The sequence below is a fragment of the Protomyctophum bolini genome (genome assembly GCF_963924005.1).
Source record: "Protomyctophum bolini genome assembly, chromosome: 21".
Classification (NCBI taxonomy): domain Eukaryota; kingdom Metazoa; phylum Chordata; class Actinopteri; order Myctophiformes; family Myctophidae; genus Protomyctophum; species Protomyctophum bolini.
The window spans coordinates 28,730,931-28,748,283 of record NC_137882.1 but is presented as its reverse complement, the minus strand read 5'-3'; the positions used below and the strand labels follow the sequence as shown (position 1 = coordinate 28,748,283).

The following is a 17,353-nucleotide window of genomic DNA, read 5'->3' as shown; positions in this document are numbered from 1 at the left end:
AAACAACAGAATGAGCCCCAGAGCGTTGATAAACAACAGAATGAGCCCCAGAGCGTTGATAAACAACAGAATGAGCCCCAGACCGTTGATAAACAACAGAATGAGCCCCAGACCGTTGATAAACAACAGAATGAGCCCCAGACAGTTGATAAACAACAGAATGAGCCCCAGACCGTTGATAAATAAACAGAATGAGCCCCAGACCGTTGATAAACAACAGAATGAGCCCCAGACCGTTGATAAACAACAGAATGAGCCCCAGACCGTTGATAAACAACAGAATGAGCCCCAGACCGTTGATAAACAACAGAATGAGCCCCAGACCGTTGATAAACAACAGAATGAGCCCCAGAGTGTTGATAAACAACAGAATGAACCCCAGACCATTGATAAACAACAGAATGAGCCCCAGACCGTTGATAAACAACAGAATGAGCCCCAGACCGTTGATAAATAAACAGAATGAGCCCCAGACCGTTGATAAACAACAGAATGAGCCCCAGACCGTTGATAAACAACAGAATGAGCCCCAGACCGTTGATAAACAACAGAATGAGCCCCAGACCGTTGATAAATAAACAGAATGAGCCCCAGACCGTTGATAAACAACAGAATGAGCCCCAGACCGTTGATAAACAACAGAATGAGCCCCAGACCGTTGATAAACAACAGAATGAGCCCCAGAGTGTTGATAAACAACAGAATGAGCCCCAGACCGTTGATAAACAACAGAATGAGCCCCAGACCATTGATAAACAACAGAATGAGCCCCAGACCGTTGATAAACAACAGAATGAGCCCCAGACCGTTGATAAACAACAGAATGAGCCCCAGACCGTTGATAAACAACAGAATGAGCCCCAGACCGTTGATAAACAACAGAATGAGCCCCAGAGTGTTGATAAACAACAGAATGAGCCCCAGACCGTTGATAAACAACCGTGTTGCCAATGATACTGATTACAGGGACACTTTACACTTTTAGAAGATTTAGTAATATGTGGTTTTAGATATTTTAGATTTTAGCAGTGTCCATGATGTCACAGACACTGGGCTCACTTACTTCCTGGACTACATCTAGGAACATTAAGAAGGAACATGCACGGGGGCATGGCACGGTCTCCGGTGGGAGGTTTGCACATGCTCAGTGTAAACAGGAACTGCGATGATGGAGTGTTCCAGCAGAGGTGCTAGAGGTGCATGAGAGTTGCTGACCCTGAACTGAAATATTTGTTTTTTATTTTTAAAAGTATATCAATTTCATAACAGACTGAAAGGACAAATACGTTAACTAAATGTTAAGGTTTTTGGATATTTTTCTTTAGTGGATTTTGTTGTACATGTGTTCAACTTTTATTTTTGTGAAATGACAAAGGAACATAATTTGGATACTGTTCATTCAAGTGCTGTGGATGATGTAATACATTTGAGGAAGGAAGGGTGACTGCTGTTTAATTCTCAACTGTTATGGATCTCATTATTTACATCATAAGTGAGCTTTCTATCTAGCTGGAACACTCCCATCATCGTAGTTCCTGTTTACACTGAGCATGTGCAAACCGTGTCACGCCCCGTGCATGTTCCTTCTTAAAGGGACATTTCACCCTTTTTGCATAAAAATATATGTTAATGACGTTTAGAAGATTTAGAACACTTTCCTGGGGGTCTTTATGTGTGTAATATGTGGTATTAGATATTTTAGATTTCAGCAGTGAGCCCAGTGTCTCTGATGTCATGGACACTGGGTTTACTTACTTCCTGGACTACAATTCCCATAATGCTTTGGTGCACTGCTCCTCAATGTGGATAGGGGGAGGTCTGTCTTACTGAGACAACATGTAGTCCAGGAAGTAAGTGAGCCCAGTGTCCATGACATCAGAGACACTGGGCTCACTGCTACAATCTAAAATAAATATTACACACACAAAGGCCCCCAGGAAAGTGTTCTAAATCTTCTAAACGTCATTAACGTATATATTTTTTGCAAAAAGGGTGAAATGTCCCTTTAATGTTCCTAGGACTACATGTTGCCCTAGGAACACCGAAGCATTATGGGTGTAGTCCAGGAAGGAAGCTCAGTGTCTGTGACATCATGGACACTGCTAAACTATCTAAAACCACATATTACACACATAAAGACAATGCAAAATGGGTGAGGCTGTGTTCCATTGATTGTGCAGTGGTTCTCAAACTGTTTAATTGCAAGGACCCCCCGTAACTATGAGAGTGTGCGGGTCCATTTGGTTCCATTTGTACACTCTCAGAGTTGCACACCCGTACGGGGAAATTTGGAACCCACTCAAGGCCCACTGGTGTAGCAGAGTGAGCCAACAACATGCACAATAGCAGCACCCTGACTCGGTTTGACCAGAATGGAACAGAGCCTTCATTAGTATAATTAACACTGACTCTGTTTAGACCAGAATGGAACAGAGCCTTCATTAGTATAATTAACACTGACTCTGTTTAGACCAGAATGGAACAGAGCCTTCATTAGTATCATTAACACTGACTCTGTTTAGACCAGAATGGAACAGAGCCTTCATTAGTATAATTAACACTGACTCTGTTTAGACCAGAATGGAACAGAGCCTTCATTTAAGTATCATTAACACTGACTCTGTTTTGACCGGAATGGAACAGAGCCTTCATTTAAGTATCATTAACACTGACTCTGTTTAGACCAGAATGGAACAGAGCCTTCATTAGTATTATTAACACTGACTCTGTTTGACCGGAATGGAACAGAGCCTTCATTAGTATCATTAACACTGACTCTGTTTAGACCAGAATGGAACAGAGCCTTCATTAGTATAATTAACACTGACTCTGTTCAGACCAGAATGGAACAGAGCCTTCATTAGTATTATTAACACTGACTCTGTTTAGACCAGAATGGAACAGAGCCTTCATTAGTATCATTAACACTGACTCTGTTTGACCGGAATGCAACAGAGCCTTCATTAGTAGCTTGAGAGCGTTCCATGTCACGCTCTCAAGAGTTAAAGATCTATATTGGTCCATTTGGTTAGCATCTCTCCGTCATTTAGCATGGGGACCGCCTGGATCCGCCTCAAGGACCACTGGTGGTCCCCGGGCCACTGGTTGAGAACCACTGCTCTATGAGATAACGGCATCTTTCCCTCGCCACACCACTCTCTTCCATCACCATCGCATGAACAACAGCATCACCTAAAGGCAAGCATCTGCACTGCCAGAAGCCATGTAGCACACACACACACACACACACACACACACACACACACACACACACACACCGTCGCTTGCCTCACCCATGGCCCATTAGCCAGCCACTGGGCACATGCTGATGTGTTGCTATTTTGGGCCCCCGTCATCCGTCTTGCTAACGAGGAGAGGCACTTTGGAGTGGAGGGCCCACTTCCACAATACTGTACATCAGGGGGGAAAGGCCGAGTGGAGGGCCCACTTCCACAATACATCAGGGCTGACAAATACATCTGCAACTGACAAAAAAAGGATCAAATAAACAGACTATACCACTAGAGACGTGTGGTGCATTATGCATTATTATTTTGGACGGTCCAGGTTTTCGGCAGACTGCAGCACTTTGTGGCCAAAGATTACGTTGAGTTATGCAGGTCCATATCGTTGCCTTCGGGGCACAAACCGCTTATCTCTCTCTTTTTTATTTTTATTTTCGTAAAATAAATGTATGTCCTACTCTATAGTTCTACAGCGTCACACAAACGTATCCAAAGTAGCAGATCTGCAAGCTCTAAACACGTTGCTCACTGCCACGTTTAGAGCGTTTAGATCTTGTGGATCCGCTATTTTCACTCGTTTGGGTCCCGGGGCGAATATCTTAGATTCTCCTTTGGGTCACGGGGCTGAACAAGTTTGGGAACCACTGCTTTAAAAAGTGACTGTCCTGCACCCGACAGAGAGAGGCAATATGAATGCTGATGTCGGTACATACACGTCCCAGAGCCAAACAGCTGCTATGTGACTTCAGTCAGATGTTGTCCCAGCGTGTGTTCTCGGCGGGCGGGCGGGCGGCTGTCTGACCCAACCCAACCCCCATGGCCCTGTTCTGTTCTGGACTCCCTGGAATAGGTCTGACCTCGTTGGTTCAAACAGGGCACCAGAGATCATTAGGGGCAGTCTGGCTGCTGATTAACTGCTGTCTCTCTCTCTCTCTACCCGCCCAATGGCGCCATGGTTCAACACCTAATAGGCACGCGCACACATGGACATCAAAGGGAGCTTCAGCCCCAGCCCTTTTACTGTCTGTAAAACAACTGCCCTCTCCAGACCGTGAATGCAGCATTTACTACATGGTGAAAACAAATGCCCCTCCCTCTCCTTTCCATGCCACGAGAATTTTTTTTCTTCTTCCTGAACTCTCCGGATCTTGAACGCAGCATTTTGCGTTGAAAGAATTTGTTTGGAAATCCATGTCATTGCCGCAACTCCAGTATAGCCAACGAGTGTGGGGTCGCGCCTGGACAATAGCAGATCTGCAAGCTCTCAACGCGTCACAGCGCGACACGTTGAGAGCCTGTAGATCGGCTATTCTCTCCCAAAAGTGCCCCCTCTTACGGGAATTTCAGAAGTCATACGCAGGAAGTTCGTTTCAGTTGTAAACGAGCTACTATGACACTTTCCCAAAGTGGGACAACCAGCAATGTCCGTGTCCGCCTAGTTGTGTCTGTGACATTAATGAGCACGAGAATGAGTACCAGTAGGGGGCGCTGTTGTGCCAGAAACAGAGAGAAAGTGCTGCAGTTGCCTGCTAATGAGAGAGGGAGAGAGAGAGAGAGGAAGGGAGTTGCACCACTCAGTTCACACAGGTGTGATTTTCTTTTCAAATTAATTAGAAACCAATGGTTCGAAGGTTCTCTCGAAAATTCCTACACCAAACCTAAAATAGACAATACAGTCTGCTTAAAAAAAAACACTTCAGTGCATGCGATGTGTGAGCGAGCGTGTGATTAAAGTATGATTAAATGTGCAGACTAATGAAACAAGAACAACTATTCCTGTGTGTTCCCTGCACCAGCTGTTCAAGGAGGAGAAGTACCTGCGCGACGCGGTGGAGTGTGGGGAGGTGATCTGGAACCGAGGCCTGCTGAGGAAAGGTTACGGGATCTGCCACGGCACCGCCGGCAACGCCTACGCCTTCCTGGCGCTCTACCAGCTCACCCAGGAGAGGAAGTATCTGTACCGCGCCTGCAAGGTGACTGTTTAACCCTTTTTAACCCCCTTATGGCCACCCTAATTAATTTGCACTATTCATCATCATCATCATACTATAATTCAGTCAATGTCTGTGTGTGTGTGTGTGTGTGTGTGTGTGTGTGTGTGTGTCTGTGTGTCACTGTGACTGCTGTAGCTCCTCACTGCCTGCACCAATCACCCAATAATATGGAGGTCTTAACGAAGCCCTTTTTTCGATTTGACACATTCATGATTAATAATGAATTTATTAGTGAAAAAAAAATGCGAAAACGCACGCGGGCGCAGTACCCCCCGCGGCCACAAGGGGGGGGGGGGGGATCTCACAACGGGTAAGGGCTAGTATGTTTAATTCATAATTTTAATGCCAATAGAAAAATCCTTGATATACACACTATCTCATTTTCACGGGGCAAGACTATAGTATTAGAGAGAGACCTGATGGTGGCAGTAACTTCACCATTATGCCGATCTTTGACCGAATAGAGCGAATCTGGCGATGTCATTTCCGGTTAAACGGAACATCGACATCCGCTGTCTTTCTGCACTGTGTTACACGGTCATCTGTCCCCGATGCCATGCGACCATCGTTTATTTTAATATCTAAGTCAAAATAGCTCTAATCAAGCCCCAAATATCACATTTTACGCAGCTATGCACATAAAGACCGCGCACGTGCGTGCATACGTGCGCGGATTTCAACCTAACTTTGTATAATTGGTTATCAGTTTTTTTTTTATTAACGGGAGAACAATGGCTTCCATCATAGCATGGTGATGCTAACTTTCCTGGAATAGAAAGCCTGACGTGATGTCACTGGTATAGGCGGGGTTTCTGAACTGCCCGCAACAGCCGCCCTCCTCGGAGACGCAAACCCCTGTTGGTGTTTTAAGCATTATGCTATACTATAGCTATTGCAAAATAGCAGATCTACAAGCTTTGAAGCTCATAGTATATTATAATAATTAACATAATATTGAGCACCACTGATACAGAAACATGAGGTATTTCAGAAAACTGTCATGATTTAGAAGACATTTTTAAAAGTGTTCGAAGTGTATATAGCACACATGGACACTGGTGTTCTGACATTGGTGTTGTTTTGTCCCCTCCTGCCTCCTGTAGTTTGCCGAGTGGTGTTTAGACTACGGAACCCACGGTTGTCGCATCCCTGACAGGCCCTACTCTCTCTTCGAAGGTACTGGATATTTATTTGTTTGTCTGCGTTTCAATTTCCACTTATTTTAATGACTAAAACATCTTACAATGAATGCACCACGTCACTGTATGTATGTACGTATGTATGTAGTGTTACCCAGCGAAAGGGATAGCCGGTAGATAGACAGATGCGAGACCATTCTGAATCAATAAAAACCTAAAAACACGCGAAACACGCCAATGGCAGGCAGCGAGCGCCGTTGGAGAAAAAACGGAGAGTGAACAGTTTGACTGCGGAATGAATGAATCGCAACGCCCCGTCGACTGCCTACATTTCACTAACCTTTGAAGAACCACCGCGCCGACATCATCGTTCCTTTTCGTGAAAATCCGCTTTGAAATGCCGTGATCCTTTGTCGTACGGTTGAACAATAAGTGGCGATCAACAACGACAACAGAGCGGAGAAGGAACGCGCCCGCTGCGCGCCACCGCCGCCATTGGAATGCATCGGGCCTCGATTTCCCAGAACCCTTTGCATGCCAGTGTGTCGGATGTTTATTTCATATTTACATGTCGATTTCAGCTCTTGACATTCATTTCAGACATGCTCTAGTATCATGTGAAGAGTCTGCCTGTGCTATTAACTCATTTTGGATTTAAAAAAATAATAATCCGTTTTTCTCCTCTCCTGAACAGTTAAGTCTTGCCGCCATGACAGCCTCTGTATCAAATGAGTCACATATGAATACACCGTACCTTTAGCTAAATGAGTCACATATGAATACACCGTACCTTTAGCTAAATGAGTCACGTATGAATACACCGTACCTTTAGCTAAATAGCTAAAGGAAAGTAGTTACCCACTTTGACAACCGCTGGTATGCTGCATGTATACCAGACTGAGAAGAAAGAAAAGAAAAGAGAGCATACTGGGAGGGAGAGAGATAGACGGTCATTCTCCAGGTATATAGAGTGAAACATGTTACCATGGATATATATAGGCAGCAAAGCAAGACGGCTGAGGCACTTTCATGTCTATATTTGAACCCATCCGTTTTCTATTTCAAAGGAGGCGTGTGACAGCTCCAATCTGAAGTTACAGCTGCAGGAGATGAGCCTGTTTTTTTTAATTTTTCATGGCTGAGACTGAGGCCTCTTTTAGAAGCCGACAGTCTCCAGATAATAAACGGCAAAGTCCCGTTGCGTTCTCATTTTTTTATTGACCCTTTACACGAGAACGCACACTTTATGAAAACCAGGGAGGTGTTTTCACTTTGACGCGTTTTCACCGCAAACGATACCGTTCTCGTGTAAAGATAACCTGAGAGATGGAGATTGAAAAGTGAGAGGAAGAACCGAAAGAAGAAGAGGGCGATGAATGTGCACGCACGGTCACGTCAACGCGATAATATGTGACTCTTTTTTTTATACAGAGACAGTCATGGAGGCAAGACTTAACCCTTTCAAGCCTGACGTCGAAATTAAAAAATAAATCTTCAAAATCCTCCAGTTTTCTGAAATAAATATTTTCACGATAAAAAAAAGAATAACAGCAGACCTACAAACTATAATTTAGCTATTTAAAAAGAGCACATCTACAAGCTCATAGCGCGCCACCGAGTGGCGCCTTTTTCCAGTAGAATGTAGATCGGCTATTTTCTGGCACTTAAATCGGGCATTTCAACAGCATCACGGCCAGTCAAAAATACATACAGTTCATTAAATCGACTGTAGACTTAACACTTGAGTGTCTGTGAGCTCTTTCGGACCCATTTTGAGATTTTGAAGTTGATTGCGTTAACGTGGGCTTTCGACGTCCTCGGGTTTTGCAAAAAAATACTGAAATGAAACTGAAATCCGGGGTTCCTCTAGAAAAGAAAAATGACAAATCTTCAGAGCAGCGGATCGGATCAGATTCCCCTCTAGGCAGTTTGTCAATATTTCATACGCAGACTTCCTGAAGAGGAAATAACATCGCCAGAGTCTGCGTCTTTAAAGCAGAGTGTGAAACTCACCTCCTGTTTGTACTATTTTATGTACAGTAGTCAGGACTCTATGGAGCAGCTGTGGGGCTTATATTTCATGTTAGCTGTCAACAGTTAATCGGTCCTAAACGTATAGCGATACGTTCTCATGCACGTACTTTGCACTTTTTCCCCCCCCCTGAATTGTTTATTCCACGATTCTGTAACCCATTTTGTCAATTATCAAACGTAATCCTGGGACTCTCTTTGCCGACCTGGGGAGAGCAATGGACTGACCTCATGCTTCCTTCGATGCATGAGGAGTCCAAGCCGCTTCTTTTCGCCTGACAGGGAGGGGAGGGAGTTTCCCACGGTTGGACGACATAGCATGTGGAAGGAACACGTTATTCCAACCAGTTCCTTTCCCCTCCATCAGGCGCCCCGGCTGGCCAGGGGGAGGTAGTTTAGAGACCAGGATTACTTTATGTTTTTTTTGTGAGGGTACGTTTTGTTTCTTCTTTTATTTACCCAGGGTAGTAGCTGAGCACAAGTGCTCATTTTCAGCAATGCCCTATGCACATAGAAACACACAGACGGACACAAACATTAAAACTGGTATAGCTGACCTACCCTAGGGGACACGGGAAGAACATGCTAACTCCACACAGAAAGGCCATTTCGACCAACCCCGCCTCGGGGCAACAGCACTACTGACTGCGTCACCGTACCTGAACAGTTTACGATGTTGTACATGATATCATTGTACTCCGTGACCATCCAAACATAGGTGTAGACATCACATGCTCTATTATCATGTTTAGTTCAGGAGTCACGATGCATAATACATTATTTGGTAATGGCGGAAAGTAAAATGGGGGCGTTTTTGCGACGGCTCCATATCTGAAAATGTTCAGGTACAAGTGTACCAAGTTTCATGCTTTTATGAAAAAGTGGACGAATTTCATATAAATCTTACGTCGGGCGAATGAAACAAATAAAACTCATGGTCGGCGGGGGAAAAAGGTCTTCATCAATTACCTCGTGTTATTCGGGGGTTCAGCAGTCAGGATTTATCCTGCGTCTGTCGTGTGAATGTCTCTTGTGTTCCTTCCAGGTATGGCCGGTGCCATCCACTACCTGTCTGAGCTGGCCAAGCCCGAAGCCTCCCGTTTCCCTGCCTTTGAACTTTGACTTCCACACCGCCCCATCCGTCCCACCGGACCGCGGATATGGGCTTGACCGCGGGACCGCGAGGGATAGGGGGGGGGGGGGGAAGCGCAGTTTGGACGGTGTCAACCCTGAGATAATGTCCTGCTGGTGGTGATTGAGGTTCTTTTCCGAGTGTGGGTGGTCGGTTTGGTTCGCACTGATAACACGAGTTCAGCGCCACGGGCCAAGTCAATTGACGATTTGATTTTAAGACGAAACGGACAAACAAACGATGAAAATCGTGAAACTTCATTCATTTGCGGGACGACGAATTGATCTTGAACCTGTTTTGGACCCATTTGGAAAGGAGACGGAGATCTGCATCCGGCAGACGGATGCGGCTGCTCTGGTCGTGGGGACGTTCATTTTCTCTTCAGCGAGGAAAGACGTTTTGTTCGCCCTTTAATGACAAAAACATTTTCAGGGGCATTCATGCACTCCAAAACCCCCGTTCTCCCTCCACCTCTCCTTTATCCTGGGAGTGAGTGAGGGGCTCCCACCAAACCCTCAGCCCTCTTCCTCTCACTTCTTTGGCATGGTTGTGAAAAAGACCAATCAACATCCCAAAGCCTGCAGCCTATGTGTGTGTGTGTGTGTGTGTGTGTGTGTGTGTGTGCGCGCGTGTACGTTAATCTGTGTTTGCTGTCGTTTCCATGGCTCTGCATGCATCCCCCCCCCCCCCCCCCAACTCATCATCTTCCTGTCACAGTAGGGTTCCTATACGCATAAGTATGGAATTTCGTCTCATACTTTTCCAGGTCTGGAAACGTATGGAAAAAGTCTGTTACTGCTGTTGTGTTTTCCTGCGCTGCGGCCACTCGGGAGGGGGGGGGGGTCCCTGGTCCCTGGTCCCTGGTCGGTCAGTGGGCCCTGTGAGTACAGACACCCCAGGCACCTAAGTGGGCAGCACGAGCTGACATTTTGAAGCTCGACAGAGCTCTGTCGGCATTCTCGGCAAACGTTGACGTGTTGCGATGTTGGCACACGCACAGTTCAAACTGTTTGAGGAAAGGCGACTGGATTTCAAGACGCAAAACTTAATTGCCTACTAGTGTGATTCATATTGATAACTAAATAATGCATTTCATGCAGTTTAATTTCGTCTTCAACGTCTTAAGGCCTGTTTGAGAGGCTCCTGCTTTTGTGCCGAGCTCCAAGCTCATAAAGAGATTGCATCTAGTTAACCCATTCTGACCTGAGATCAGATTCATACGAGGTTTCCACTGGACACACACTGGTCTGATTAACCCATTCTGACCTGAGATCAGATTCTAAAAATGTCAGTCATTCTTCGATTTTTGAAAAATAGCAGACCTACAAGCTCGTAGCGCGCCACTCGGTGGCGCGCTATGAGCTTGTAGATCTGCTATTTTTCAATAGCTAAAGCATAACATGATGCTAACACCAAAATGGGTTCCCGTTCAGAATGGGTTAATATCCACTGTCTGACTATCCAGCTGACTCCAGTGCAAATCGTCACTGACGTGTGGAAGCCTTGTATGTCAGAAACCAAAACCATTCCTTTTTTTTTATTATTATTAAATAATAACACCCGTGTGAATTGAGGGGCACTCTACTCATCGTACGTCATCATCAAGAATGGTGGTCTTATTGGCCAAGGGTTCCCACCAACATAATATATGCCCGTAAACAAATCTACAAGCTCGCAATGCGAAACTTTGTGCGGCACTCTTGTTTGAAGTAGGGCATTCATTTTACAGAAAGAACAAAAACAAATATGGAGATACAAGGTTTCTGCCCGACAGCAATGAAATGGAGAAACGGAGGCTGCTCATGTTTTTTGCATTACATATGTATTTTAATTTAACCAAACCTTTAATAAACCCCTGTTCCTGCTCCATCCATGCGCCATGACCCTCCCTAACTCTCTGTCATTGCACGAGGATAACGTAATAATAGCCTTGAAATGTTTTTAACCTGCGTTTGTCCGTCCGTACCTAGTCTGTTGTCGGTCCCGTTTGCCTGTGTGTTTTTTTTTAGCTGTATGTTACCAGCAGTGGTGGAAAAAGTACCAATTTTATTTGTTTGACTTAAGTAAAAGTATCTATACTGCAATCTAGAAATATTCAATTCAAAATGAGTAAAAGTACAAAAGTATTGGCATCGGAATATACTTGAAGCAACAACAGTCAAAGTGCTCATTGTGCACAATGTCCCATTTCAAGTTTTCAGATGTATTTAAAAGTATTTTGAAATGGCAGATCTACAAGCTCGCATTGTATTGGAAATTCTCAAGTAGAGTTGTTTCCACCACTGTTTAGGTCAGGGGTGGGCAACTGGCGGCCCGCGGGACACATGCGGCCCCCACCTTCACTTAATGCGGCCTGCATGTTAATATCAGAATACTGATATAGTATTGATTTCAGCTGTTACAATTCCAAACCTGCTTTAATTACTTCATGACTAGTATTAAAATGTTATTGTCTTTCTTGTGTCCAATGTAGTTATGTTAACAGTTCATAAAGTTAACATAACTAAATGCATTTGAAATTCAATAAAGAAGTTACTTCTCAGGATTCAAAAATAGCAAAACATTATTCAGGTTTTTCAATTCAAATATAGAAAAAATAGCTGATCTAATGCAACGCGTTTTGCGCTTGTAGATCGGCTATTTTTGCTACGACAGTAATATGCATTCTTTAGATTTGTGTCTGAGAGGCTAAATGTCATCAAATGGTGTTCCGTGGCTCAAATGCCGAATAATGGGACTTGATATGAAAAGGGTTGAAAACCACTGACATTATGTAAGCATTTACATTGAACCATGGTTCTGTCCAGACATGACTTTACCCCCCACCCCATGCATCATTAAAATGTCCCTTTTTTCTCTTGTGAAAATATTTAAAATTGCTAGCAAGCAAGTGGTGTCCTTGCTTTCGTGGCAAATCAGTAATTGAATGAGTTATTTTCCTCATATTTTTGGTTTCTGGTCAAAACAAAAGTGGACACCTCGATGACACACGATGTGTGTGTGAAGACTTTAGGTCAACAGAGAGTCTCTGTTCCAGCATGTGTCTCCACAGTAAGCTGGAAAATAAAAAGTGTGAATGGAGTTTCTAGGTATGTAGGACTAGTAGCATGCCAAAGTTTGTGCTATTGCCATAGAGAATGCATTGGGCGTTAAATAACTCAAACTACAAAACATTTCAAAGTAAAACGTTCCAGCATGTGTCTCCACAGTAAGCTGAATAATAAAAAGTGTGAATGGAGTTTCTAGGTGAATGTGATTTTTTAGTGTCTATAAAGCTGCCATTGAGCCCCATGTTAAATGTCTCAAATTTGAAAGCACTATATTTCTAAATCTATGACACATTTCAAAGATTTATTTTCAGGCAAACATGTCCACCCTAAGATGAACCTAAGTTTGGCTAGAATGGGGTTGGTAGGTTTAAGTATGTAGGACTAGTAGCATGCCAAAGTTTGTGCTATTGCCATAGAGAATGCATTGGGCGTTTAAGTTAAATAACTCAAACTACAAAACATTTCAAAGTAAAAACTTCCAGCATGTGTCTCCACAGTAAGCCCAATAATAAAAAGTGTGAATGGAGTTTCTAGTTGAAAGTGACTTGTTGACGTGCCATAGAGCTGCCATTGAGCCCCATTATAAATGTATTAAATTTGAAAGCACTATATTTCTAAAACTATGAAACATTTCAAAGATTCATTTTCAGGCAAACATGTCCACCGTAAGATGAACCTAAATAGTGTGTCTCCACAGTAAACTGAATGTGTGAATGGAGTTTCTAGGTGAAAGTATATATATTTTTTTCAAGGTTTTTTTCTTTACCAACTGCACCATCACTACCTTTGCCTGACTGAGTGAAGGCCTATTCATAGTCTGGATTTTCGGTGGTGAGGTGACCACCGCTCCGGTGGTGAGCTGACCACCGGAGCTGAAATGACGTTGAGCGGTGGTGAGTAAAAACAGAGAGAAGGGCAGGAGCGGTGGCGGTGGTTTTCTCTTCACCGCGGCTCGTGACGTCATGTTGTAGTTCGGTTGTCACCTCAGTGACGTCATGTTGTAGTTCGGTGGTCACCTCAGTGACGTCATGTTGTAGTTCGGTGGTCCCCTCAGTGACATATTGTAGTTCGGTGGTCACCTCAGTGATGTCATGTTGTAGTTCGGTGGTCACCTCAGTGACGTCATGTTGTAGTTCGGTGGTCACCTCAGTGACGTCATGTAGTTTGGTGGTCACCTCAGTGATGTCATGTTGTAGTTCGGTGGTCACCTCAGTGACGTCATGTTGTAGTTCGGTGGTCACCTCAGTGACGTCATGTTGTAGTTTGGTGGTCACCTCAGTGACGTAATGTTGTAGTTCGGTGGTCACCTCAGTGACGTCATGTTGTAGTTCGGTGGTCACCTCAGTGACGTCATGTTGTAGTTTGGTGGTCACCTCAGTGACGTAATGTTGTAGTTCGGTGGTCACCTCAGTGACGTCATGTTGTAGTTCGGTGGTCACCTCAGTGACGTCATGTTGTAGTTCGGTGGTCACCCCACGACCGAAAATCCAGACTATGTATGAGCCTTGAGACTTCCGTGCATTCTTATGTTCTTCCTTCTTCAAAGTAAAGTTTCAGAGTAAAGACCAGAGTGGGATTTGAACCCGTGTGGATCATGTGAACAGCCACAACATATTGAGCTACCAGACTGTGGTCTGTGGTCTGTCATGGTTTCTCCACTGTATTACTCTGATTAGCATCTATGATAACACTTAAAAGCACTAAAGATACCTTTGATGCACAGCGGCAAACACCATTAAAATGCTCTGTACATGATCCCAAGGCCCCATTTGAAATGTGACACCAAGAAGAACAATTTAAAACCTAAAATCACTCAGAGCTCAGTGGCACCCTTATAACCCATCGTTTTTGTCATTTCGTCATTTTTTTCAAATCCTCAAAAATGATGAAAAACTGCGCGCTATAGTATGCCGTACGATATGGGCTATAGCCCGGTCCAAAATGATGAGAAACGAGGCTAACTTTTTTTTTCAAAATTTCAAAAAACATGGGCTATAACCCATCGTTTTTGTCATTTCGTCATTTTTTTTAAATCCTCAAAAATGATGAAAAACTGCGCGCTATAGTATGCCGTACGATATGGGCTATAGCCCACGGTCCAAAATGATGAGAAACGAGGCTAACTTTTTTTTTCAAAATTTCAAAAAACATGGGCTATAACCCATCGTTTTTGTCATTTCGTCATTTTTTTCAAATCCTCAAAAATGATGAAAAACTGCGCGCTATAGTATGCCGTACGATATGGGCTATAGCCCACGGTCCAAAATGATGAGAAACGAGGCTAACTTTTTTTTTCAAAATTTCAAAAAACATGGGCTATAACCCATCGTTTTTGTCATTTCGTCATTGTTTTCAAATCCTCAAAAATTATGAAAAACTGCGCGCTATAGTATGCCGTACGATATGGGCTATAGCCCACGGTCCAAAATGATGAGAAACGAGGCTAACTTTTTTTTTCAAAATTTCAAAAAACATGGGCTATAACCCATCGTTTTTGTCATTTCGTCATTTTTTTCAAATCCTCAAAAATGATGAAAAACTGCGCGCTATAGTATGCCGTACGATATGGGCTATAGCCCATGGTCCAAAATGATGAGAAACGAGGCTAACTTTTTTTTTCAAAATTTCAAAAAACATGGGCTATAACCCATCGTTTTTGTCATTTCGTCATTTTTTTCAAATCCTCAAAAATGATGAAAAACTGCGCGCTATAGTATGCCGTACGATATGGGCTATAGCCCACGGTCCAAAATGATGAGAAACGAGGCTAACTTTTTTTTTCAAAATTTCAAAAAACATGGGCTATAACCCATCGTTTTTGTCATTTCGTCATTTTTTTCAAATCCTCAAAAATGATGAAAAACTGCGCGCTATAGTATGCCGTACGATATGGGCTATAGCCCACGGTCCAAAATGATGAGAAACGAGGCTAACTTTTTTTTTCAAAATTTCAAAAAACATGGGCTATAACCCATCGTTTTTGTCATTTCGTCATTTTTTTCAAATCCTCAAAAATGATGAAAAACTGCGCGCTATAGTATGCCGTACGATATGGGCTATAGCCCACGGTCCAAAATGATGAGAAACGAGGCTAACCTTTTTTTTTCAAAATTTCAAAAAACATGGGCTATAACCCATCGTTTTTGTCATTTCGTCATTTTTTTCAAATCCTCAAAAATGACGAAAAACTGCGCGCTATAGTATGCCGTACGATATGGGCTATAGCCCGGTCCAAAATGATGAGAAACGAGGCTAACTTTTTTTTTCAAAATTTCAAAAAACATGGGCTATAACCCATCGTTTTTGTCATTTCGTCATTTTTTTCAAATCCTCAAAAATGATGAAAAACTGCGCGCTATAGTATGCCGTACGATATGGGCTATAGCCCATGGTCCAAAATGATGAGAAACGAGGCTAACTTTTTTTTTTCAAAATTTCAAAAAACATGGGCTATAACCCATCGTTTTTGTCATTTCGTCATTTTTTTCAAATCCTCAAAAATGATGAAAAACTGCGCGCTATAGTATGCCGTACGATATGGGCTATAGCCCACGGTCCAAAATGATGAGAAACGAGGCTAACTTTTTTTTTCAAAATTTCAAAAAACATGGGCTATAACCCATCGTTTTTGTCATTTCGTCATTTTTTTCAAATCCTCAAAAATGATGAAAAACTGCGCGCTATAGTATGCCGTACGATATGGGCTATAGCCCACGGTCCAAAATGATGAGAAACGAGGCTAACTTTTTTTTTCAAAATTTCAAAAAACATGGGCTATAACCCATCGTTTTTGTCATTTCGTCATTTTTTTCAAATCCTCAAAAATGATGAAAAACTGCGCGCTATAGTATGCCGTACGATATGGGCTATAGCCCGGTCCAAAATGATGAGAAACGAGGCTAACTTTTTTTTTCAAAATTTCAAAAAACATGGGCTATAACCCATCGTTTTTGTCATTTCGTCATTTTTTTAAAATCCTCAAAAATGATGAAAAACTGCGCGCTATAGTATGCCGTACGATATGGGCTATAGCCCATGGTCCAAAATGATGAGAAACGAGGCTAACTTTTTTTTTCAAAATTTCAAAAAACATGGGCTATAACCCATCGTTTTTGTCATTTCGTCATTTTTTTCAAATCCTCAAAAATGATGAAAAACTGCGCGCTATAGTATGCCGTACGATATGGGCTATAGCCCACGGTCCAAAATGATGAGAAACGAGGCTAACTTTTTTTTTCAAAATTTCAAAAAACATGGGCTATAACCCATCGTTTTTGTCATTTCGTCATTGTTTTCAAATCCTCAAAAATGATGAAAAACTGCGCGCTATAGTATGCCGTACGATATGGGCTATAGCCCACGGTCCAAAATGATGAGAAACGAGGCTAACTTTTTTTTTCAAATTTTCAAAAAACATGGGCTATAACCCATCGTTTTTGTCATTTCGTCATTTTTTTCAAATCCTCAAAAATGATGAAAAACTGCGCGCTATAGTATGCCGTACGATATGGGCTATAGCCCACGGTCCAAAATGATGAGAAATGAGGCTAACTTTTTTTTTCAAAATTTCAAAAAACATGGGCTATAACCCATCGTTTTTGTCATTTCGTCATTTTTTTCAAATCCTCAAAAATGATGAAAAACTGCGCGCTATAGTATGCCGTACGATATGGGCTATAGCCCATGGTCCAAAATGATGAGAAACGAGGCTAACTTTTTTTTTCAAAATTTCAAAAAACATGGGCTATAACCCATCGTTTTT

The 17,353-nt window shown here is 42.9% G+C and overlaps 1 protein-coding gene across 1 annotated transcript in view; it reads left to right on the top strand.

Annotated features, from left to right (window-relative positions):
• lancl2 (LanC lantibiotic synthetase component C-like 2 (bacterial)) overlaps positions 1-10,168 on the top strand; it is a 33,986-nt gene extending 23,818 nt beyond the window's left edge. Inside the window, exons 8-10 of the mRNA XM_080793465.1 lie at positions 5,042-5,218; positions 6,343-6,415; positions 9,455-10,168. Coding sequence (XP_080649591.1) covers positions 5,042-5,218; positions 6,343-6,415; positions 9,455-9,531 — 327 coding nt within the window. The 3' untranslated portion in view covers positions 9,532-10,168. The remainder of the gene's footprint in view (positions 1-5,041; positions 5,219-6,342; positions 6,416-9,454) is intronic.
• The last annotated feature ends 7,185 nt before the right edge of the window (positions 10,169-17,353 follow it).